The sequence below is a fragment of the Zootoca vivipara genome, chromosome 3 (assembly GCF_965207765.1).
Source record: "Zootoca vivipara chromosome 3, rZooViv2.hap1.1, whole genome shotgun sequence".
In the NCBI taxonomy this organism is placed as follows: Eukaryota; Metazoa; Chordata; class Lepidosauria; order Squamata; family Lacertidae; genus Zootoca; species Zootoca vivipara.
Window position 1 is genome coordinate 90,948,961 of NC_142586.1, and position 25,388 is coordinate 90,974,348.

At 40.3% G+C, this 25,388-nt stretch overlaps 1 protein-coding gene across 18 annotated transcripts in view; it reads right to left on the reverse strand.

Annotated features, from left to right (window-relative positions):
- Positions 1–25,388, reverse strand: part of MARK1 (microtubule affinity regulating kinase 1) — a 71,745-nt gene that overhangs the window by 10,532 nt on the left and 35,825 nt on the right. For 10 of the 18 annotated variants that reach the window (XM_035111375.3, XM_088666674.1, XM_088666668.1 and 7 more), the window contains 10 exons: positions 24,179–24,244; positions 21,421–21,491; positions 18,579–18,635; positions 16,569–16,805; positions 16,361–16,480; positions 7,549–7,648; positions 6,237–6,349; positions 4,434–4,608; positions 2,731–2,924; positions 835–935 (listed from right to left, as the gene is read on the reverse strand). In XM_035111375.3, coding sequence (XP_034967266.1) covers positions 835–935; positions 2,731–2,924; positions 4,434–4,608; positions 6,237–6,349; positions 7,549–7,648; positions 16,361–16,480; positions 16,569–16,805; positions 18,579–18,635; positions 21,421–21,491; positions 24,179–24,244 — 1,234 coding nt within the window. Of the gene's footprint in view, positions 1–834; positions 936–2,730; positions 2,925–4,433; positions 4,609–6,236; positions 6,350–7,548; positions 7,649–16,360; positions 16,481–16,568; positions 16,806–18,578; positions 18,636–21,420; positions 21,492–24,178; positions 24,245–24,627; positions 24,750–25,388 lie in introns of those variants that run through there. The other 8 variants (XM_088666670.1, XM_088666676.1, XM_088666677.1 and 5 more) reach the window with 3 other exon arrangements.

A 25,388-nucleotide genomic window follows, 5' to 3' on the forward strand; every position in this document is an offset into this window, starting at 1 on the left:
GCCACAGCATGTATTTCAATGCAAATATAATCAACTCGGGAAGAGCACAGAAAGCAACTATTTAACAAGAGGGACAATATGGTCAAATGGAATTATATAATTTCAGTACAGTGGTACCTCGCAAGACGAATGCCTCGTGCAACGAAAAACTCGCAAGACGAAAGCGTTTTGCGATGTTTTCGGCACTTCGCAAGACAAAGTTTTCTATGGCCACGCTACGCAAGACGAAGTTTTTCAGCGTAGCGGCAAACCGTACTTCGCAAAATGAAATTATCACAAGACGAAGCGACTCGCGGAACGAATTACTTTCGTCTTGCGAGGCACCACTGTATTCAATAATATTTCTCCTTGCTGCTTCCCAGCATCTCCTTCATGATACCAATATAGAGATTTTTAGGTATGTGCAAAATGAACAAGTCTAAAAACCTCAGAAACAGTTTTGCCTGAGGCAGGATAAAGGGGCACAATAACAGCTGACACTCAGGGAAAGAATGAAACAGGCTACAACTCTTCTGAATTTCGCTTGACATCTTATCATTCTGGCCGATCCAGGGTAGGGACCAGAACACAGCAGTCTAAACAAGATAGATGCCTGCCTAAGTCTAAACATACCCAACTTTTCTGATGACATTTAATAGCAGAAGACTGTTATAGGCTGGTCAGGGATGCCCTAAACTCTGGGGGCTTCCTTTTCCCTCTCTAGCTGCAAGGCCTGCTTAGGCTGAGTTTCTGTTTCCGAGGCTTGTGAAACTATGTTAAACATGTACATGAAATATTCCTTTAAGTACCAGAGCAACATGAAATCTTAATCTTCGCGTGAAACTGGTTCAGTACCTGTTGTCTTTCCCATTCTGAATGGCAGAATAGCGATCTGTAGAGCGTTCACAGACATAGGTATTTCTTCGTGTCATGCCAGTCCCAGAAAACACATTATTCTAGAAAAGACAGGGAAATACAATTCTTACTAAAAATATATATGACAGAGTAAAAATGCCTAAATATATAGTACATTAGCATATGTATACATTCTTTGATGCATTTGGGCATTCCATATTATTTAGCCATGAATTTTCTAATTTACGTTGACAGTAAAAATGTTGCTCTATTTTCTGTGCTAATAGACAGGCTAAAAGACACAATATAAAAAATAGACTATTCTGATGTGCCACAATTTTAGCAAACAATAGACTAGAGACACAATCCATTTTTCTGAAGAAGAAAACATAGCAGCTGTCGCACACAGATGAGACCTGAAATTGCTATTCTACTGTCCTGTTAATTCAAAAACAGTTTCGAAGCTTTGTTAAAATAACATTTTAAAGGAAAAATAGTACTTTCCCCCACCTCCAACAGCTCTCTTGGGGCGGGGGGGGGGGCATGGAGACAAAACAAAAAAGTATAAGCAACCCAGATCTCCTTCTTTTAAAACGATCTTGTGCAAAATCCTCAAAGTGCATTTTCAGTTCATGGGAATCTGGAGAGCATGTTGGTGCTTTTGAGCTGGTATTGCCTCCTAAAAATAATCAACGCACACTTGACCTTAACTGTGACCTTAAGCCACAAAGCACAGACCAGGTCCATGAACGTAGATCAGGAATATAGGCAAATCCCTAGCTAACAGGACCAGTGGTCAGGGATGATGGGAGTTGTAGTCCCAAAACATCTGGAGGGCCGGGTTTGCCTATACTTAAATAAACAGATCGGCAAGTGTGAAAGCGGAAGCATTTCTACCATGCCTACAATGTAGCGTGCAATGTGACTTTTTGCACAGACAACTTGCACAATTCTCTCCCTCATTTAAAAAAAGGAGGGGGAGGAGGCTGTGCACCATCTATGCATACAACTGCATCGCACAATGCGCTGTAACTGTGATGGTAGCAAGAAACCATTCTTGTTTTCTCATCTCTACCAGAGAGGCTGCTTAACAGAGTGTATGAACTATGGCATTGTTTCTGTTCTCATACATCCTATTTCCCCCACCTTAGAGAACTACGCACAAGAGCAATATCATCTAGTAATACTGAGTCAAGCGTATGTGAGCAAGGCCAAGAGAAGAGAGCTCTGTTTACAGACTCAAATGCTTAGGTATTATTAGGGAAGAACAGGTTTTCAAGCACTGGGAACTTCCAGAGCCAAACTAGCGGCTACAATGAATACTGTCCTGAAGGGAAATGCAAATTTGTATAGCCCCTGGCAAACAGCTTGTACTATTATTTCCCAATTGCCTTGGATCATCTTTACTCACAGGGAAGAACACCAATTTCAATAGTCAAACATTCACATATTAAACAGTTAAGCTGCTGTTTCATTATAGAAGTGGGTGGTTTAAAAAAATAATAATGAAGAAGCAGGCCTGCAGTGGTGACAATGAGTTCAGAGCGTGAAGCAACCAGGGCAGTGAGAGGCAATGAGCACAGTGAAGGAACAACGCACAGGGCACTCCCACCTGACAGCTCCTCCAGCTGAGAAATGCCAGGATGTAACATTACCTGCAAGTTCCTTCTTTCAGCAACCCAGGAGCCAATTGTCACACTCAACTATTCTTCCCACACTCCTGTTTTTCAAACATCTGTAAATGCTGGACTGGGTTTCTGAGCCCATTCCTATTAGTGTATGCCAGCATTTAATCCATTTGCGGAAGAGCATCATGTAGTTAATACAATAGCAACAATTGTTATCATGGTACACAGAAAACATTTGAGCCCATCAGTCAGCAAAGATCTTTCTTACACTTGGAATAGTAGTCGATTTTTTCCTTTCAGGCCCCACCAATGGACTTGCGGCCATTTCGCCTTTGGACCCCACTGTAGTGCTGCTCACTTTACGTGACACATCTTTGTCCCATTCCTCTTTGTGTTCACTCTCCACACTGTTTGCCTGAGCTCTTTTTGAGTACGAGACAGCGGGAGGAATCGATGGGCCAACTGTCAAACAAAGGTAACACCAATGAGACGGTGCTCTCTGCATCACCTTCAATCAGTCTGCGCTGGTACTAAAAGTAACATCCAAGGAACTAATTCAAATAAGATGCTGGTGCCACTTTACGAACCTGAGATATTGTGCAAAGAATTTGCCTAAATACAAATGAGTCATCAGTGCCTTGACTGCATAATTTCACACACCTTTAAGCTTAATATTTACTATTTGTTCCCCGTTAATTTGCTAATATGCCATCCACATTGAAAACAATACAGAGGCATACTTTAAGGTTACTCAACTGGCTTCCATTCAGAAGCCTTCAATGGTACAGTGGGCTGCCACCTCATTTGTGGATCCATAATGCAATAATTTCTCAATTACAACCAACCCATTTCCCAGCAAAAGTGGAATCATTACCATCAAATCCAGTTACAAAATCAAGGCAGATGAAGGCAGAGTTTTGCATAACCAGCTGGCAATGAATGACATCACTTTCTAATCATATCTAACCCACTTTCAGAAATTTGCTAAATTATATGCCACACAGTTTCCCTTGTGGCAAAGAGTTCCATAGCTCAACCTTTCCTCAAACGAAAGACAGACATTTGCACCTTCACTCAGCATGCAAGGTGTTGCTGGTGCTGGCATTGGTGCAAACCAAAGGTTATGGCCTGGCTGGGAAGTCTTAGCTGCTGGATAAGGGTAAGCAGAGGATCCCTGGATTCCATTCAAACATTTCTCCTTCTACTGGGCAGATGATCGGGGCTGTGATACACTTCACTAAGGAATTCCTTTTAGCATTAGTCAGCTATGGAAGGTAAGTGAAGAGAGAAGGGGTTTCTGGCTGCTCCCAGTTCACCTGAGTGGTTTCTGGCTCCTTACATCATTCATGGTTCTCTGTACTGGGACACTGTCTCCCTCGTTTAAAGCCAATCAGAATTTTTTTTTTTGTCCAGTGTTGTTGAGACTGCAGTACATAAATCACAACCCAGAATATCAGAAGCAAATAGTCATCTCCATTACCAAAAAGCAACGTTCGACAAGCACAAAGGATTAAGGAATTGTTTGCTTTCCATATAAAAAGCAGGAAAGCCTCAAGTTGCCCACAGGGAACCAGTCTTCTGGGCTGTGGCCAATGGTTTGCAATTTTATTCAGGCATATGGCTGTTCTCTCTATGGAAATAAACCCATCCATATCTTTTAATTAACCTTTCTTGAAAAAAATTACTGCACTGCAGATATCCAAGCTCACGTTTTAGATTCAAAGCAATGATGACAAATACAGAGCAGTTCCCATTATGCAAACAGTTAAAATAGCTACAGACACCAGAATAAATGCAAATGATAATTAACACATCTGTCAACTAACTCAAACTATATTTACCATGGAAAGATCACATGATAAAAGCACCATAGTGTGATAGGAAGCAGCGCACAACTAATGCACAAAGAGGTGGCACTGCTAAGCCCAGAAAACATGGCACACGGCTTAAAATTGTATTTTGCTACTTTACTTGGTTGAATGCCATTCCCACCATGTTCACTGAACCGACGTTGCTTCTGATTGGCTGATATGCTCCGCTGGACCTTCAGGTGAGCAGGAGATTGCATAGTACTGTTGTTGAGGTCACTGCTGGGTCGAGATCTTTGACTCAGGTTACTGCTAGACAGGGATTCGCTCCCCTCAAACTACAAGGATAAGTGACAATTTTTAGAAAGCAAAGCCATTTACATCTCCATTTTTGAGACAAGTTATTTCCAATGTCACAAAACTCAATACAACATTAGCTATCACATGGATGCAGACTGGGCACTCTCTGTACAGTGGTACCTCGAGTTACAAACGCCTCAGGTTACAAATGTTACTCCGCTAACCTGGAAGAGTTACCTTGAGTTGAGAACTCTGCTCCAGGCTGAGAACCGAAATCGTGTGCCGGTGGCGCAGCAGCAGCAGCAAGAGGCCCCATTAGCAAAAGCACACCTCTAGTTCAGAACAGTTTCAGGTTGAGAACGGACCTCCGGAACGAATTAAGTTCATAACTAGAGGTACCACTGTAGTCACTTTGGCACCATTCATTTTTTTCCTTTTCTTTTTTACACTGAAAAGCAAACCCAGAGCCTGCCATCAGCAACAGGAATGCAGTTGGCAGAGAGGAAGAAGACACTTTCCTCATTATGGGCAGAAGAATTTTAAGTGGGTAAATGCCAGAGAGCAACCTCTCCTTCCACTTTTTATGGCATCCTCCTCCAAGGCGACTTTTTCGTAACAGAAGGAGGAAAAAAAGCATCAAGGGAAAGAAAGATGCAGCTACACTTCCTCAAACTACACGCTAATAGATGTAAGGATACACAATCATTGTGATATCATGTCGTGAACCCCCCTGAAATTTACAGGTATAGGGTGGTATTCAATTATTATTATTATTATTAAGTAAAAATCCTTATGCATCATACAGATATAACCAGTCCCCGAATTAAGTGACATTTGTGAAAGATTTGACCCAGTTGACAATTGTTGCTGTAATTTACAGGCTGACAATCTATGCCACCCAACACCCCCCCCCCAAGTGTTTGGTGGAACCTCCAGCTCACTGGCAGACATTGAGTGCAGGGGTGGGTGGGGAGAAAGCACAGATTGGAACAGTAAGACAGGCGACAAAACTGGCACCGCAGACAAATGCTGTCACCACCATCTTAATCATGCTCCCCACCTCAATTATTATTACTAATGTTTAGTAGAACCATTTAATAAAAGAATTCCAAAGCACAGCACACAAAACAATTATCAGTTTTTGGATGGAATGGCTTTGCTGGTTTATTTGGTTTTATAATTAACTGTTTGGCTCATTTTATAGGCATACTGAATTGCTGCAAACATATAGATTAACTCAGCAAAATATACAAATGGATATACACAACTTGTTTATGTGTCTGGGTTGGCTTGTCAAAACGGAAATGTTTTTAGCTGGCATCTGAAACAGCACAAGGATGATGCCAGCCCAGAGCACAGGGGCTTCCACATTGGCCCTATGTTGGCATGCATACAATGGGAGAGGGGCCAGCATAAGTAACACAGTGGAGTCAAGTTTGTGACTTTCCACTTATGCGGGGATTACGTTCCAGGGACCCCACACATACGTGAAATGCATGCTTATGAGTCCATGCTTGCAAAAATGATTGATGCATAAACTCCATAGACCCAGCAACCCAAAGACTACTTATGCTTGTCAATAAGCATGTCTCAGCATTGTGTTCAATCCCTACAGAAAACAACTTCAAAACTAGCAGATAAATAAATATAAGCAACTGTAAATTACCTCAGGTGGTTTTCTGCCTAGGAGCAGATAAGTAGCCATGACTTCATCATATTTTTGGTTTACTAAAGCGTCGTGAATTTCATCTCTTGCAAAACCCATAGTGACCATTATATCTATCAAAAACAAGACAGCTCAATTTTATTATCGACAAGACATATTTAAAACATGTCATTAGGCAACTTCTGATTTTTCCCCCCCACCCACAAAACTTCTACTTAAGAGATTATCTGAGAGGTATATGCACTGTGAATCATTTTGTGAAAATCCACGGGAGTAATCACAGTAGAATAAAGTGGGAATGTAGAACACTTTTCACAAATATTCTCTAAAATATAAATTCACCCGACAGACCAGTTTCACAATGCTTGCCATGTTCCATTACCCTCTACTAGGTAACATTTATGTAATGGCAACAGTCTCTCTACCTTAAACATATACATTCAAACCTTGGTTCTCAAACTGCTTAGTTGCCGAACAAATCGGCTCCCAAACACTGCAAACCTGGAAGTACGTGTTCCAGTTTGTGAACATTTTTCGGAAGCCAAACGTCCAACGCGGCTTCTGCATGAGTGCAGGAAGCTCCTGCAGGCAACTGGAAGCCATGCCTTGGTTTTCGAATGGTTTTGGGAGTCGAAAGGAGTCCCGGAATGGATTAAGTATGAGAACCAAGGTACCACTATACAGAATTGAGATCTACATAAGATAGGAAATAAGAGATTTAGGGGAGAGGGATTTGATTACATAGACATCCCAATCCTCCAAGCATGGTCCAGATAATTAGGAATGTGATATGGGCTAGCAGATTCAGTTTCAATTCATTTTCTTTTTAGCACCAAACATAGTTTGTCATTACCAATGGATTAAATAACCCACCAAACCATGACTGAAAATTATTATAAAGTGTGTTTTATCCCCAATTCTGGTTAGGAGGGCAAATGCAAACCATTGTTTCCTACTGGAAGTGAGAGGAAGAGGGGGAGAAGACTATGAGCTTCCTAGATGTTTTTGATCCTCCAAACCATGGCATGTGAACTGGAACTAATGAATCATGTGGCAGTGAAAAAACCAGGTAAACTGAGACTAGGCTAATTCAGGAAGATACATCGAAACTGTTCAACATTCACTATATAAAGAAACCTGGGTACATGGCAAACTAATCCACAGAATTAACAAAACATTGACAAGCATATTTCCCTACTGTTAATCATGAATCTGCGGCACACTTAGTGAAAGAGATGAAGAACTGTACTAGGGGACTAGGGAGAATGCAATACAGCTATAGACTGGAATGACTGGGGTAACCTATTCTTACCTATTCTTTTGGTGTCATTAAAATCTGGTTCAGGCTCAGTGTATGGCTTTAATTCTTCCTCTTCATGACCAACATTCATCCATCGGTCCTTCATTATTTGCTAGAAAATAGAGCAAAACTGAATCATTGGGTTGTTGCTTTTTTAATTGACTCCCAAATCATTACCCAGTTAATGGGGAAATCGGCATGTTTATTTTTAAAAAATATAAAAATTGTTTTGAAGCATAAGTGAAAAATGAACAGTGGGGACCAATCAGTGTGCAAAAGAAATCTTCAACTGCTGATTAAAGAAAAATGGGTGCTAGATAAATGGACGGGGAGTTATGGTACATAAATGAGACGCTATTAACAAGAAGGCTCTATACTTTGATGCTTCCCACCTCACCTCTGGGGTAAGGGTTACTCTTGAGCAGCAACCCTGTAGAATAGTTGGACAGGATAACACAGCACCCAGTTACTTGTTGAAGCACATTCTCCCATACCAACCACCCTATCTATACCCTGTGATCAGCTGGTGAGAGGGAAGGAACTTCTCACTACCCTGCTGGTGAGCACAGATGGTGGAAGCTCTGCAGCGTTTGTGCTGTCAAGTGAACACTTTCTTATTTTTCCAGGCATTTTAGGTAAATTAGCAATTTCCACTCGTTGAGTTTTATATTTTCTTGCACTGCTGTATTTTACTGTTCATTTTTTTAACGATTATTTTTAATGAACGTATATTCCCATGGTTGTCTGTATATTTTGTTAACATGTTGGAAACTGCCTTTGGATCACTATGTTGTGATGAAAGGTGATCTTTAAATTTTGCAAATAAAACAAAACATGGGGAAAGTTCTCCTGGCCCTAAGTGGTTAAGGATTTTTTGTGCCTGGAAATAAAATGGTAGCAAGGTTAAGATCTTGGAATACTGAAAAAATATTTTCCCTACTATCAGTACAAATTTGTCACTGGGTTCTGAAGTAACGAAGTTTCCAAACAGCCTTTAGAAAGGCCCTCTTAAAAACACATTATAGTACTCCAATCTGGATGTTAAGATAGCACAGATAACCATGGCAAAATCTTGTTTTCCAAGAATAGCCACAATTGGAGTACCATCCAAATTTGGTTGAAGGCATATAACTTCTACTGCCAGAATTAAATGGGACTCTTCAACCCCAATGCACAAAACAAAGAACAACTCAGGCCCAAGGGTTAGTGTTGGCCATGTATTATGTACAGAAATAAATATGGGGAAGACCAGTGATAGTGTGGATGCTTTGCAAGCAGAAGATCCCCAGTTCATTCTCCAGCATCTCTACACAGAAAGCAGCTGCCAGTTCGTGTAGCCAATTCTGAATGAGATGCTGACTTGGAACAAAACAGCTTTCTATACTCATGATTAATTCACCTCAAACAAGTAAATAGTACCATTTTTGCAGCCTAAAGACTATTTTAGGTTGTCCATTCTCTCAACTGAAAATATATTTTAAAATTATCCATAAAAATATTAACAATATTGAAGACAATTACTTAAACTACCATCTAAAGTAAGTTGAACTCCAGATGGATTATTAGCTTCTATCTGTATCTACAAATGTTGAAGCAATAATAAACATACATTTTGGGGGTTTCATGCTGAATCCATAAAAGGACCAAACATATATAACAGCTTAATTCTCCTTAAAGGAGAATTTTCTCCTGCAATTTATCTTTCCTTTACATTCATATGAATGGGTGAAAGCTGCTGATATTTCGTCTACAGGAAAGACTTATTTTGGGAAGTGCTTCACTTCTCAGGAGACAGCTCCTGTTTTGAAAGGATTTTTACAACAATCCATTGTTCTTTCATACCCAAGCAAAAAGCAGAAGTGCTGCGACACCTTACGGATGAGCTGTTCAGAGGTTTTGCAGACTGTGACCTTTGAGTGCACACACCCGCTCCCCCATGACCAATTTCCCTTTGAAGCACTTTTTATTCTCCTGCTTTTGGCTAATGTCTATGCTTCAGGATTTTGTTTTAGTGGGTCGCACAGAAGGCATCAGCTTGCAATGCTTGAGTGCTTTAAAACATATGCTTTCCTTGCTCAGGTTTCTGAGGAAGCATTACTGAATATTCTATGTCCATAAAAGATTCTCTACAACAGCAAAAAAAGGTGTCCTTATCAAACTTCATGTTCAAGATTATGGGTGAAATTCAATGCTTATCTTGAATGCTGCTGTTCTACTTCTGGAATGGCTTTTAATCCAGTGGTGGTTAAACAAGACAGCATAAGAAGAGCCTGCTGGAACAAGTCAATGGCCCATCTAGTACAGCATCCTGTTCTCACAGTGGCAAAATGGGATTCCTCTGAGTAGCCCGCAACCAAGGCCTGAGTGTCAGCACACTCTTCCCAGCAACCAGTATTCAAAGGCATGCTGCCTCTCAGACTGGAGGGACAAGATAGCCACAAATTTGTCAGATCCTATTTTAAAGCCATCCAAGTTTTTGGCCATCGCTACTTCATTTGGGAGCGAGTTTCATAGCTTAAGAAATCTTCTCCAGTTTTCCCTTCCCTCTGTGGTCCCCTGTTCAAGAGGGTTGATACTAGTGCAGGAGGAACCAGAGCAAGTATGGTAACTTCTCCTCTTACATTGGAGGACAAATCAGACAGATCAAAAGGATTTCACCCTTTGCTATTAGAATATAGTTTTGGAACACAAGGAAGCCAGGCATATTTTTTTGCCTTTTTAAAGAAGAATGACATCTGGACAATTTAAATATAATGAACCCATGTTCTGTCTGACCACATACCGGTATGTAGCAGTATTTCAAACTCCATCTGAAAAAGTGCACAGCTGAAGAATTCAGACCTAACTGAAAGCAAAGTGTGAAATCTTTTCAAATACTATGCTCTCAAAAATCCCTCAGGAGTATTTTAATTCTTCTCTTAAATGTATAAAGTAAAATGTATATGAAGTGCATGGTAACTTTATGCTCCTTAGGCAACATATGAATTACGCTAAGCATACAGTGCTGTCTGTTCAACTTTAGTTTGGCAAAGGTTGCTAGTGAAAGACAGACTGCAGAAACTGCATTTTTCTACAAAATGGCCCTAAATAGTTTCACTGTGCAAACAGCAAAACACTGATAAAGCCTATAACTAAATGTATTAAATTTCAAGTTAGGACACGACACTTAACATTATAGTGCTATTTTAGATGAGCAGATGCCAGTCAAAATCACATCTTAAGAAGATCAGACAAAGGTTCAGATAGAATCATTTATCTGACACAATACCCATATATAACACAGCACTTCACACAATTACTGAACAGTGATTCTGCAATGGCCTTTTACCCCCAGAGACAATTGCCCTGTGTTTCACAGGAAGACAGAGACAGTCCCTCTCTTCTATAGCATTCATGCACTCTGCTTTGAACACAATGTCCTGGCAAGAACCCATTTTTGAACATAAAATTCTTTTCAGGCTGTTAATAGTGATATAGTATTAACCCAGGCAGGAGGGAACTAACACAGGATTACTGAGCATAACAGGGCCAAGGTCCCAAAACTGTATCTGGGAGGATTATCAGTAGAAAACACTATTTTAAAATGAAAATGAACACAACCTATTTATGGTGAAAAGTCAGCCTAGTCCACTGAGATCTCACCACACACTGGCCACACAATTTAAACCTTGTTGAAATCTGCACACCCTTAAATCTGGCATTCTCAGATTCTGTGCACTGTTCTGGCAAGTTTTGTGCCTGTGCTATGCTGTTACAAAATACAGCAAAACTACAGTGACCTGAACCTTAGTATTACATTTTTAGTCAGCAGTATCCTTTGGACTCAACCATTTTGAAGTTTGTTAAGTGAATATTAACATCCTTGAGTTGACCTCCTGTGATCCTAATTACACCATCCTATATAGACAGGAGTCTAACAATGAGTGCTACACATCAGTGAAGCAGAAATTACTCATACCCACATTCCACTGGCAAGCTACCAGACACAGAATTATTCAGCACAGAGTCACAGCTGATCAGGGGTATATCTCCCAGCTAGTGCTCAAGTGATCTATGTCAAAAAGTGATTATATGAGATTAATTTGGTGGAACACCATCTTCAGCTGCAAACGCAAACCTATGAAGATGAAAGAAAGGTCAACCGATGACTAATACACATTGTACTTCTCAAGCCATTTTATCATCTGCTGTACTTTTATTGGGCATTAACAAGCAGTAAATCTTCCATGGATTCAAAGCCCAGAGGCCTAGGTGACTGGCTGCTTCAGCTTGCTGGAATTAATACATAACCAAAATATTTTTTTATCAGATGCAGTTCATCAACTATCATAGCAAATGGGAACCAGGTACTCATATGGAAACTGATTTTTAAAAAACTAACTGTCTTTACTATAAAAACAAGATTACTTATGAATCATTGGTTTTTTGAAGAACAATGAACATTTCTTACACTAAATGCACTAACTTTATCTGTTAAATTAGTACACTGTTTTCAGCAGAAGCACAATTAACTTAGCATTAATTTCATTTTATCTGGGAAGGAGTGATAAAACTACATGACTACATAAAAAACACCAGCATTTCTTAGTTTGAGACACTAAACAGGATATTGTACCTTTGTATGCATGACAATAAATATATGAGAATATTTTATAATTCACGTTTCAGACAGTTTAACATGATCTTTGTTATTTGTGCTTTGCTCCAATCCCGAATTTAGCTGTTTAATCATATGCTGTTCATTTTGTCAGACCATTATTATGTCAAGTTACTGAAATTCTAAGCCTAAATATATTACGAGAGCTTTCACCAGATTAAAGAAATCTTAGTCAAACAATTACACAAATTTGTAGTTAATCGCAACCTCCCAAATTTGCATGTGTAAAAAGGATTACTACAGAAAACAGCTCTTTTTTAAAGATAATCTGCACACTTTTCTAGAAGGCACCATCTTGGAAGAGGCATTCTCTTCTAGGAAAGAGAGAATAGGAAATTGATATTCTAAGAAGGTGCATTCCTCCTATAGCTTTCCTAAGTTCTTGCATTAAAATGAGTTAATTTTTTTTTAAAAAAAATCTGCCCAATCAGAGGCATCAGTTTTAGTTGATCAAAAAGCAGCTTCTTTTTTCACAAGTTGACTACAGCCATACTGGTGAGCAAAGGACTGGAGCAACTCTCCTGTGTGGAAAAGTTTTCACATTTGGGGCTCCTTAGTTTTCAAAAAGGCAGGCAAGAAGGGACATGACAGAGGTATCTAGGATTGTGAAATAATATATGGAGACAGTGGATAGACAGAAGTTTTTCTCTCTCCCCCACTCTCCGCCACATATCACTAGAATCCAGGTATTAATGAACCTCACCTGACAAGTCTACTGCACATGTTACAAAATTCCCACATAGAAGACTGTCAGTTGGTACCGGTAGAACTAACTAACTAACCTGCATTTAGATAGGTATTATTTGCAAAAACTGGCTACTATGTCCCATAAGCTCAGGATGAAACCTTACATGTTTGATCATCACACATGATATACACCAACTTGTATTTATTTCCTCCAGAAAAAAAGCTTTCATTGGGAAGTTTTTTTAAAAAAATAAAAGCTTTAATTTAAATGGAAGTCCATCAACCTTAATTTAAATGGAAGTCCATCAACCTTAATTTAAATGGAAGTCCATCAACCTCACCAAGAAACTTGCCCAGGTACAAACTGACATCCTCTTTCTATCTAAATGCAAAAACCTGGACATTGTACCTAAGGGTCTTAGAATTAAGAACCCTCTTCAATCAACTTATCCCACAGAATATGCCAGAAAACTATGCCACACTTTATCTAAGAAACTGCTGAAACATCTTATCGGCGTTCTGTATTCCAAACAGAAGTTAATAAAGGAGGAACTCTCTGCACTGGAGAACTCCATCAGGAATCACCAGGCCTGGCAGAAGTTCCACAAGGAAAAACAAACCATTTACCACTCTCAACTGGAGTTACTGAAGAACCAGAAAAATAAAAAACTCTGCAACCTTTCCAACCTACAGGCCACCAATCAAAACAAGATCAACAACATTGTCAATCTTTCACAGCAAACACTCAGCCCAGCTGAGGAATCCGTCCTTTCACGGGGACTATCATTCTGCCCTGCCAAATCCCAACACATGATTCAGTTCTGCGGGGACCTGGAAGCATTTTTCCGCCGTTTACGCCTGAAGGAGTATTTTCATCACACACAAGAACAAGACAAAGTAGAACAAACTACATCCCCACAACACAACACCTCTCAACTTACTGGGGAACAACCATCACCCTCCAAACGCATCAATGAACAGAACATTGACCACCAACTACCACCGAAAAGAAGTTACACAAAAAGGGACTCCACATGGACCCCTCCTGATGGACGCAATACCACACTAGATCTGTACATCGAATGCTTCCGCCACAGAATCCAAACGGATGTGACCAGAAAACACCATCGCTTACAACAAAATCTAAACCATGCTGAAAGGAGAGCCATAGAAAATCTCAGGAACAACCCAGACATTATAATTAAAGAGGCAGACAAGGGTGGAGCTGTCGTCATCATGAACAAAACTGATTACATCCAAGAGGCCCACAGACAACTTTCCAATACTGCCTTTTACATGAAATTGGACTCAGACCCCACACAAGCATACAAAAAAGAACTGAACAAGATTATTAAGGAGCTACCCCTACACATCCAAGAACAGATCCTCACAAACACACCAGCGGAACCTCGGCCAGGAACTTTCTATCTTCTACCCAAAATACACAAACCAGGAAACCCAGGACGCCCCATCATCTCAGGTATTGGCACCATTACAGTGGGTGTTTCCGGCTATATGGACTCTGTTCTGAAACCATATGCTATCAGTGCTCCCAGCTACGTACGTGACACCACAGATTTTCTGAGGAAAATACAATATTTGAACAATCTTCCTAACAATACTATACTAGCCACTATGGATGTGGAATCTCTATATACCAACATCCCGCACAATGATGGTTTACAAGCCATAAGGAACACCATTTCAGATAAAACCACAGCGGACTTTGCTACCAAACTCTGCCACTTTGTCCTTACCCACAACCACTTCAAATTTGGTGATGACCTGTTCCTCCAGATCAGCGGCACAGCCATGGGCACCCGCATGGCCCCACAGTATGCCAACATCTTCATGGCAGATTTAGAACAACGTTTCCTTAACTCCTACCCACTCAAACCTCTCCTGTACCTGCGATACATTGATGATATTTTTATTATCTGGACACATGGACAACAGACCCTGGAAACCTTCCACCAGACATTCAATGACTTTCACCCCACCATCAACCTAACAATGAACCAATCTATGCAAGAAATACATTTTTTGGACACTACTATAAAAATACAGGATGGACGTATAGACACCACCTTATACAGAAAACCAACTGACCGACAAACATATCTACATGCTTCTAGCTACCATCCCAAACATACCAAACAATCCATCGTATACAGCCAGGCCTTACGTTACAACCGCATCTGTTCCAACTCTACAGACAGAGAATCTCACCTAAGAGATCTACAGCAAACCTTTTTAGAACTAAAATATCCACCTGATGAAGTTAAACAACAGATCAACAGAGCCAGACAGATACCTAGAGAGAACCTGCTGCAAGACAGACCCAAAAAAGAAAATAACAGAACACCACTAGTCATCACATACAGCTCCCAAGCTAAAACAGTACAACGCATCATCAGAGATCTACAGCCTCTCCTGGACAATGACCGCTCCCTTTCTCAAGCTCTGGGAGGAAGACCTTTCATTGCCTACAGACAGCCACCCAATCTTAAACAACTCCTCACCCACAATAATACAACCACCAGACTTAACATGGACACTGGTACCTGAGCCTGCAATAAACCCAGATGCCAACTTTGCTGCCACATACACCCAGACAACACCATTACTGGCCCCAACAACATCCAACATACCATCTCAGGACTATTTAATTGCTCATCCTCTAACATTGTGTATGCCATCAAATGCCAACAGTGCCCTTCAGCTCTCTATATTGGACAAACAGGCCAAACCCTACGCCAAAGGATAAATGGACATAAATCTGACATCAGGAACCAGAAGACAGAAAAACCAGTAGGAGAACACTTCAATCTCCCAGGACATTCTATACAAGATCTCAAAGTAGCTGTCTTACTACAAAAGAATTTCAGAAATAGACTGGAAAGAGAAGTTGCTGAATTGCAACTTATCACCAAGCTCAAAACCATGGAGGGACCTGGTTTGAACAGAGATATCAGGTTCTTATCTCATTATACATGATAAGCGATCTTCAGCCATCTCAACCCTTGCTTTTTCATGCAAAACCATTTGCAGTCGTTTGCGGTCATCAACAGCTATCAGTCAGTCAATCACCCATTTCCACCACCCTTCTGAGTGATCCCCCCTCCCCATCCCCATCCCCACCCTTCCCCACCCCTTCTCTACATAAGTGCCTGGAAACTTCCATTTCTCTGTATCTGAAGAAGTGTGCATGCACACGAAAGCTCATACCAAAATAAAAACTTAGTTGGTCTTTAAGGTGCTACTGAAGGAATTTTTTTATTTTACTTTAATTTAACAACATACTAGGATCCATAAAAAGCCATTTTACCAAGAAAAATGATACTAAAAAAACCAAAACAGTGAAGCAGCCTGTGGTAGCATATTTGGAGAAATGTAGGAGTAGTCTATTCCTTATAGGTTTTGAGTTATTCCAATGAAATACAAAAGAGAGGGGAATGGGGGGAAGATCACAATACTTACCTCCAAGCTCCCTCTCTTGATTGGATTCAATACGAGTAGTTTTTTCAATAGATTTTCACAGTCTGTGGACATATAGAATGGTATCCGGTATTTCCCCCGTAATACCCGTTCTCTCAGTTCCTTTAGAAAAACCAAACAAAGAAGAACATCTACTATTGAGACAGAAAAATTGAAGACTAGACTTAGCCATTTCAAATCTCAACTGTACCTTTAAATTCTGACCATCAAATGGTAACGATCCACTGACTAGAGTGTAAAGAATGACTCCGAGACTCCAGACATCCACTTCCGGCCCATCATATTTCTTTCCTTGGAAAAGTTCAGGGGCAGCATATGGGGGGCTTCCACAAAAAGTGTCCAGTTTGTTGCCTATAGTAAATTCATTGCTAAAACCAAAATCTGCAATTTTAATGTTCATATCTCCATCAAGAAGAAGGTTTTCGGCCTGAAAAAAATGAAAATATATTTTTAAAGTTAAGTATCAACATAAAAGTTCGCCATAACTTCATTATGAGAAGAAATAGTCATTCTACAGAGCTTTGTGTTTTGCTATATGTTACAGCATAACAGGCAACCACCAGTACTGAGAATGCAGAATGTTCTGGAACGGCAATTGTGTATAAGATAGGATCTAATATATATCATTTCATGATGAGAAGAGGGCAGGAATTTTTAAAATCTTGTATAGATTTTGTAAGATTTAGCTGACAGTACACCTGCTGCCATCAATGGGACATGTGTACATATATCAGACGCAGTGCAATCCTATGCATGTCTGTTCAAAATACATTTCATTGAGTTTAATGAGCCTCATTAAAAATCTAATGGAAAAATCTAAAAGAGAAATTAAAATAATGACTGAACTGTTTAGAAATTAAAAAGACACAGGCAAAACAAATGAAAACTCATATAGTGATTCATATATGAACAGAACCAGGTTTTTCTTTTGTCATTCCCACTTTCCTGCCCCTTTGCCAGTTGACTCCATAAAATGAATCAGGTCTAATGCCATCTTCTTTAACAATTATACCTTAAGATTGCTGTCGGTTCCAAAGGTTTGCTTCTTCAGTGTTAAAAATGTGCACTCCTCTAGGTTTAGATATTCTCACTTAACGCTCTTTCAGTGAATCTGACTGTTCCTTAATCATTAAAAGCATTTGCGCTCAGGATAACTCACAGTGACTTCTATCTCTAAAGCATCACATAGATGGGCCCATAGTCAAAGGCAGAGTGATGAGCAGCTTTCAAAGCACTGAGAGCTTGAAGCAGACGCTGAGCATGACACAGAGCCTGTGCTTAAGGTTCACTTTGATGGAAGAGAAAAATGAATTTGGCAGTGACTTTCTGGGATAAACCGAAGAAGGGGAGATATAGCAGAACAGAGGGCCAGGAAGCTAGATGCTCTATGATGGTACAATGAGAGATGAGAACAGCCAAGACAGTGGTTTTTGAATTGGGAATGAAGATTATGGAGAGTTAAAAACAGAAGACTCTTCATTGCTGAACTTTTTACAAAGAAACACATATAGATGTGCCTTCACATGCACACAGGCTTGGTCATCAAGATAGGGCTCTCAATGGTGCTTCTATTTTATAGCTGCAAATCATTATCCACAATCCTGAGTAGAATCAGATTTGCTAACATGGTTAGCAAAAACATGTGTACAAATGTAACACTAGGGTGGTGGGGATTCATATCCAGAGGGAAGGACTGCATGATTATTCTAAAGCAGGCATGGTCAAACTTGCCCCCCCCAGCTGTTTTGGGACTGCAACTCCCATCATCCCTAGCTAACAGGACCACTGGTCAGGGATGATGGGAATTGTAGTCCCAAAACAGCTGGAGGGCCAAGTTTGGCCATGCCTGCTCTAAAGGAACTGTTATGGCTTAGAATAAGAGAAGGGAACAGCATAAAGCTGCAAGGCAGCACTCAAAATCTCCTAAGCAGTCAGGAGAAGAGGCAGCATGATGACTGCACTGAATCATAACGGGGTGGGGTTAAAGTTTCCCTGGACTGGAGACTAGGAAGATTTGGGCAGTGAGTCCCACTTTTCTTCATGGGAAGGACTCGTGACTTACATGCCTGACAAACAAGGGTAGAGACTAAGCAGCAATTTATTATATATGTTACAAACTTACAAAGTAGGTGGAAAGAGCACATAAATTGTTCTATTTCCATACAGTTTGAATTCTTAAAGGATGGGAAATGGAGCATACCTTGAGATCACGATGAACGATGCACTTTTGATGACAGTACTGCACAGCAGACACAATCTGAAATACGACCATCATGGTTAATAAGAGAACATTTAAGAATGACTCCAAGAAGAATGCTTAACATTTATATAGTGATGCAGATCAACACTACACTTCCATTATCTTCTTGTAACCTCTGCAGGAACCTTATGAGGTTGCTACATTATTGTCCCTTATTGCAAGTGGGACACTGACATAGAGAAAGAATGTCTTGCCTACAGCTACCAAATGAGTTATATGCAAAGCAAAGATTCCAGCCAGCGAATCCCTGCTTCATAGTGGTTCAGCCTCTTCACCGCTACACCACAATAGCTCCCACCAGCTCCAGACAATGTATTGGAAACATGGCGTTGGGTCAGAATACATGCAACATTTATTCCTTTGTCAGCCCTCGAGTGCAAGCTTACTTTCCGCAAGTTACCAACCCAGTGGGTAAGAGCTCGACCTGGAACAATGGTAGAAAGGAAGAGCTTTAACAATTTGCCCCCCTGTGGCAGTCCAAATCCATCTAGCCCAACCCCATGCTATGCAAGAAGTCAAAACCCTGAAAACCATTATTAGCTAAAAAAAATTGGGGGGGGGGGAGGGTGCAACTGCCTTGTGCTACAACAGTTCTGAAAGTACTCCCCTAAATTTTGCAACCAAGTGGACTGGGGTGAATATGTCAATGAAAATGAAGGTGTCTTTTGTTTACGACAAAAAAGTCCAACTTAATCACATTTTTAAGATTCCTATTTACTGTAAGAGATATTAACAAAATGTGTTGCGTTGCTGCAGTCTTCGAACTCATTATGTGCTTCTGAATGCTCTCCTTGGTGCTGAACAAGTTGCCCAGGTTCCCCAAGAGTAAATTATGGTAAAGAGTAAATTATTGTTTTCAAAGATCTGAAAAAAACTTGCAATATAATCAAACTTGCCTGAAAGTCAAAAGAATGACCTTTGGATCCAACCCGTTGAAAATATTCCTAAAGTATTTTCTAATACTTTAAATACTTAGGAACTAAAGGAATGGGCCTTTCCGCACTTTAACACTGCTGAAGTGCTGCTGTTGCACAATAAAGTGGAATTTGAAGATTGGTTCCATACAGCACATAAAACAGTATTATTTCCCCATTTAAACCATCTGCATGGCAAAGGGAGCACTGTAGAGGGTAGGGAAAAGAGAAGAGACTAATTTCTTAAGTATTTTATTTTTATTTTTAGGTATGCACCCTCACAAAATAATTAAAATGACATTCTTTTACAGCAAATAAAGCAGGTGGGGGGAGGCAGAATAAGGCACCATTGATAGGTAAAAGGTAAGGTAAAGGACCCCTGGACAATTAAGTCCAGATGACTATGGGGTGCAGCACTCATCTCGCTTCAGGCAGAGGGAGCTGGCATTTGACCACATGACTAAACTGCTACTGGTGCACGAGTGCCAGAGCATACGGAACCACCATTTACCTTCCCGCCGCCGCAGTACCTATTTATCTACTTGTACTGGTATGCTTTCGAACTGCTAGGTTGGCAGAAGTTGTGACAACACAACGGGCGCTCGCCCCGTTGCGTGGATTCGAACTAACGACCTTCCGATTGGCAAGCCCAAGAGGCTCAGTGGTTCAGACCACAGAACCATCTGCATTCCTCACCAGAGATACAGACCTTCCTTGTTCTACTTCTTGGAGGCTCAATTCTTCCCTGCCAGTGGCTGAATATCCTTCCTTGTCATTTTTCTACATTGCAACTTGTGTTGCTTTTGTTGCTGCCTTTTTCCTCTCTCCTCCCAGCCAAACTGTCCTTTGCTCCAGGAAGAGCAGAGGCCTTGGTGCTAGCCGGCCTCTCTTGATAATCAGTGGTGTGCTTGTAGAAGTATCTCCATCAGTGACCCAGTCTAATTTTCGGTAGCATTCCCCCTCCCACCCCCATATAGCCTTTATACTGTAACTTTCTCTGTGCTTCATGGTTGGCTATATCTCTAATGGCCAATGTTGTGACTGACTTGGTATGCCTCCCTTCTCCTCCAAGACATTATTACTCAATCCTACTGCATATTTGCTCAGGGTCTTACTCCCACATAACTGTGTGCAGAGGCGGACGACCAAGTAGATAATAGATCTGGAAACAAGCGTTACGAGGAACGATTGAAGGAGTTGGGTCTAGCTTTTAACCAAAAGGTTGGTAGTTTGAGCCCACCCAGGGATGGCTGTGGGCAGGATATCGGCATGACAAAGGGTTGGACTAGATTCCCTCCCAACTCTACAATTCTATGACTGCAGCTTTCCTTAAAGCAATTTCAACCTGTCCTATCCCTTCCTACCATCAAGCTCTTTTTTAATGACTTGTTAATGTTTTTGAAGATTTGGTAAAGAAGAATTATGGGGAGAGGAGACCCAAATCATTCATGGCTGTAACTTCCCTAAGCAAAATTCCACAGAAAAGTACAGAAGTTGGGAGGGTTGGTGCAGGACTGCAGCATCCCTGTACATGTCAAACAGCATCTGCAAAAAGATAAAAGAGCTGTACTAAAGAGATCAACATCTGTAGGCACTGTGTTCCTGTTCTGTTCCTTTGTAAAAAAAAATGATATTTTTTTTTATGTCCCCAAATAGATGAAAGAAGCACAGGGAAAATATTTGAGGGCCACTATTGGATAATAAGAGATTATGCCTAGTAAAAATATGAGTGAACCAAGTCAGCCATTTCACACTTAATACCTCGTGTGAACGGAATCTACATTTCCTACGCTTAGTTCACAACACGAAAACATATTTTTTATTGAAGCCAGCATTTCAGGTTCACTTTATAAGACCTTTTTTCTTACCTGTCTAAATTTTGCACGTGCCTCTTTCTCTTTCATTCTTCCATGTGCCACCAAGTAGTCAAACACTTCTCCTAAAGCAGAATGGAACAGAATTATATTGCACAGGTTTCCCTGGTGACAAATCAAAGTGCTTGTCAGTCAACTAACTCGTTCCTTTAGCGAAAGCCAGCACAAGGACTCTGACTAATGCAAGAAGGCTTTCCCCCTTTGGCTTCCCCGCACCCTCCCAAGCTGCTTTCTGGCGTACTACCACCCAACCTATAAGTGAAGATTTAGGCCTCCCAACAACACAAAATTTATGGACATGGATATGTTTCCTGAGATGTGTTCAAGAAATATCTTAAACAACTCATAAAAATAGTATTTGGATTATTCCTTGTTGGAAGGAAAGGCCAGGCACATAGGTCTTATCAATAAACAGTACAATAACCAAAGAAAATTAAACTGGTCAAATCTTAACACAAACTGGATTTATTTTAATCAAATTCATAGTTTGATTATTAAAAAACATGTAGAAACACAAGCTCTGAAACCTTTAACACAATTTGAAAATTTATTAAGCACACTGGATAGAGGAGAAAAAGGATAACTTTCTAAATTGTACTCTATATTGCTTAATGTAACTTACAGCTCTATGGAACTGGTTAAAAAGATATGGGAACTAGATATTGGCACACAAATTCTTCCTAAGGATTGGAATAAAATTTGGGCATCTTGACCCAAATTTCAAAAGCTGTTTCCAGTTTTCTTAGCGGAAACTCCTTAAAATTATTATACTTCTTTGCAAATGTCAAAAAATGTTTTCTTCTACATAATCTAACTGTCAGAGTTAAATTTGGTACATACTATCATGTAGAATGTGCAATAAATTTGGTACATACTATCATTTATGGTGGAAATGTCAGTCGGTGAAAGATTTTTTGAATTTAATTTTGACAGAAATGATAAATACTACTAAGGAAACTATTGTCTGTTGTCCAAAATTAATGTCACTGAATATTTTTGATGATACCAATGTAAGTGTATTTTCAAAAGAATTGCTCTTATAAATGATCTTGATGACATGAATAGTAATTTCAACTCAATGGAAAACAGCCCCATATCTCACACTGGATGCTTGGTATCTATTACTTTGTACCGTAATAATAATGGAGAAAATCACACACAATCTGAGAGTGACAAAGACCCTTTTTATATGATTTAGGATTCCTTTATGACATATAGAGGAACCATCATTTTCAAGACAAGCCTCGTCACAAGCCTGGCAAATTTGAAGCTATACTTGATGATCAGATGAAGTTGATAGTGTTTACTTGGACTTTTAACTCACATGCAACTACTCATTATATGTGGCTATTTTTTTAGTTTTGTTTTCATTTTTGTCTGTTATTCTGTCTGTAATTTTAAAGCTTTACACAAAATAAATCATTTTGTAAACTTGTTTTGAGTGATGTGATGAATCGAGCATACTGGCCCTTATTCCGGTTGACTTTGTCCTCCTCTAACAGAAAATACAGTTAGTTACGGGGGGGGGGGGGGGTACCCCTGTCACAGGCTTGCAGAAACGTCCACAAAAATTACAGACCTAGACAAGGGCATAGCTAGCTGGTCCAGCACCTGGAGCGGCGGGGGGAGCCGCCCATGGGGGCACTGCGGGGATCCACCTGGGGGGGCCGTGCGGTGAGCTGCCCATGGAGCCCGCCTGGCAGACGCAAGCCCCACACTGCCGTTTTGGGCAATGCGGGGCCCCGAGACACCGCATCACTCCTAGGAGAGACGCGTAGTTCAGGTGCGCTGTAGGCCAGGCCCCGTGGTAAGTACCGACCCCCGCAGTGTGTCATTTAGTCACACCCCTCAAGGATGACACCCGGGGTGGACCGCACTCCCGCACCCCCCCTTCCTACACCCCTGGATATAGAAACTATTTTAACTAGCCTGACCACCCACAATTAAATGTATAAACAAACAAACAAAGGAACAAACTGCTCCTCATCCAACCCTCTGATTATTGGAGAAACAGAATCCAAACTGTGTGCAGATTAATAACGCAGTTTCTCATCCAGTGTAGGATAACACCCGTTCCTGAGCATGAAGAATTCATTCTTAGCAGAACTTCTATCACTAGAATTTCAAAATATGGGCTCCCTGGAAGAGTTTCTTTTCTATCAGCACCAAACCTCTACACCAAACCTATTAAGCTTAAATGCTTTATTTAAACTGAGCTGATGCGCGCTGCTTATGCATGCTGACTTCTCACACAACAGAAAATTAGGCAGTAAACCTGTGTGGATTATACTACTTCACACTGCAGAAAATAAGTCACATGCTGAAATATTCCTCAATGAAAAACATTCCTATACATAGAGATCCAACATGTCAGGGAGTAGGTTAGGCTAGAACTCTTCTGCATTACATGCTAGGAATACTTTCTAGTTGTTGTTTTTTTTGGGGGGGGGGGCGGTCATGAAAGTCTCCAGATGCACTCTGAAGTATTTTAGTCCAGTCAAAGACCTATCAACTCATCTGCTGTAGGTGAGAACTAGGCTGTCCTTTTCAAGGACACAGACTATAAAGCAGCCTACATCAACAAAAGAGATAACTATGTCCTATGGAAACTATAGCTCTTATGCAGCTGAGTGCCATGCAATAGATACCAAAAATACATCACAGCTCTGAGGTGTTATGCCAGCCCTACTTCCATCTTCTAATTCCTACATTTCAAATTGGCCCATAAAAGTAGAATGGAATGTTTGCTTACCTCCACTGGCATATTCCATAATTAAGTATAATGTTTTCTCTGTTTCAATAACTTCAAATAATTTAACTGCAAGATAAAAAGTTGATAACAAATTGCCTTAGTACAAACAGTAAAGAACATTTTAAAACAGGTAAATATTATTTCTTATCTACATCACAATTTAATGGAAATCTGAGTCAAAGTTTGGCAGATGAAATTTGTGGAAGTAAAACCACCCACTGCTCTAGAAATTGGCCATATTTTGTTTTCGCTAAAGACAAGAGTTTAAATGCTAGATGCGAAAGTAGAACAACTAAGAACCAGGACACTGCCTATCAAATATATTAACAAAATTATTGTTGTTCAATAGTTTAAGAATAAGTGAACGAAAGCTAAGCATGTTGGAAAGGCAGCACACTCAGCTGGAAGGAGTAAAAAAGGGCATACCCTGTATGCAGCAATGTGTATACCTTGTATGCAACAAGCCCTCTGGCCGATTCAGCAACAATAACTGTCTCTGGAACAAAACTGTTCTGCCTTCCTCAGCCAGAAGAATTGTCATCACAAAGTGGGGCTCTAAAGGTAGGGAAAACTAAAGCAGAAAGGGAAAGTTACATACTTTGCAAACCTGCTCTTATTCACAGGCCTCAATTTTTCTTATCAAAGTGGTATCGATTTAACAAAGAGCAATGTTAAAAATCCATGTTGATAAAAATCAGTACCACATTTTCACAGAACACTACAACCATAAATTAATTCGTCACCAAATTAAGTCAGATCATAGCTTGAAAACACAGGATAAGCAATCACTTAAGGGCATCCCTAAGAGTGTGTTCTACTGTTAACAGGATTTCATGAAAGGCTAAAGAACTAATCTGATGAGTCACTGGCCCTGCAAAAAGTTACCAGAGAATGATGCAAGCCACAGGCCCTACTTGGTGAGAATTTACATAGTTCCAATAAACTAGCTTATTTCCTAGAAGTAAAATATTGTGAGTCATTGTGAGTTAGCAGCAAAAAAAGAAAAAGAAAAAAGCTAATGCTATTCTAGGCTATTGATGCAACAGAAGTATATTGTCCCAATTAAGGGAAGCAATAGTCCCACTTTATTCTGCCTTGAGCAGACTATACCGGGAGACTGTGTCCAGTTCTGGGCACCACAATTTAAGAAGGATACTGATAAGCTGGAATGGGTGCAGAGGAGGGTGACCAAGATAATCAAGGGTCTGGA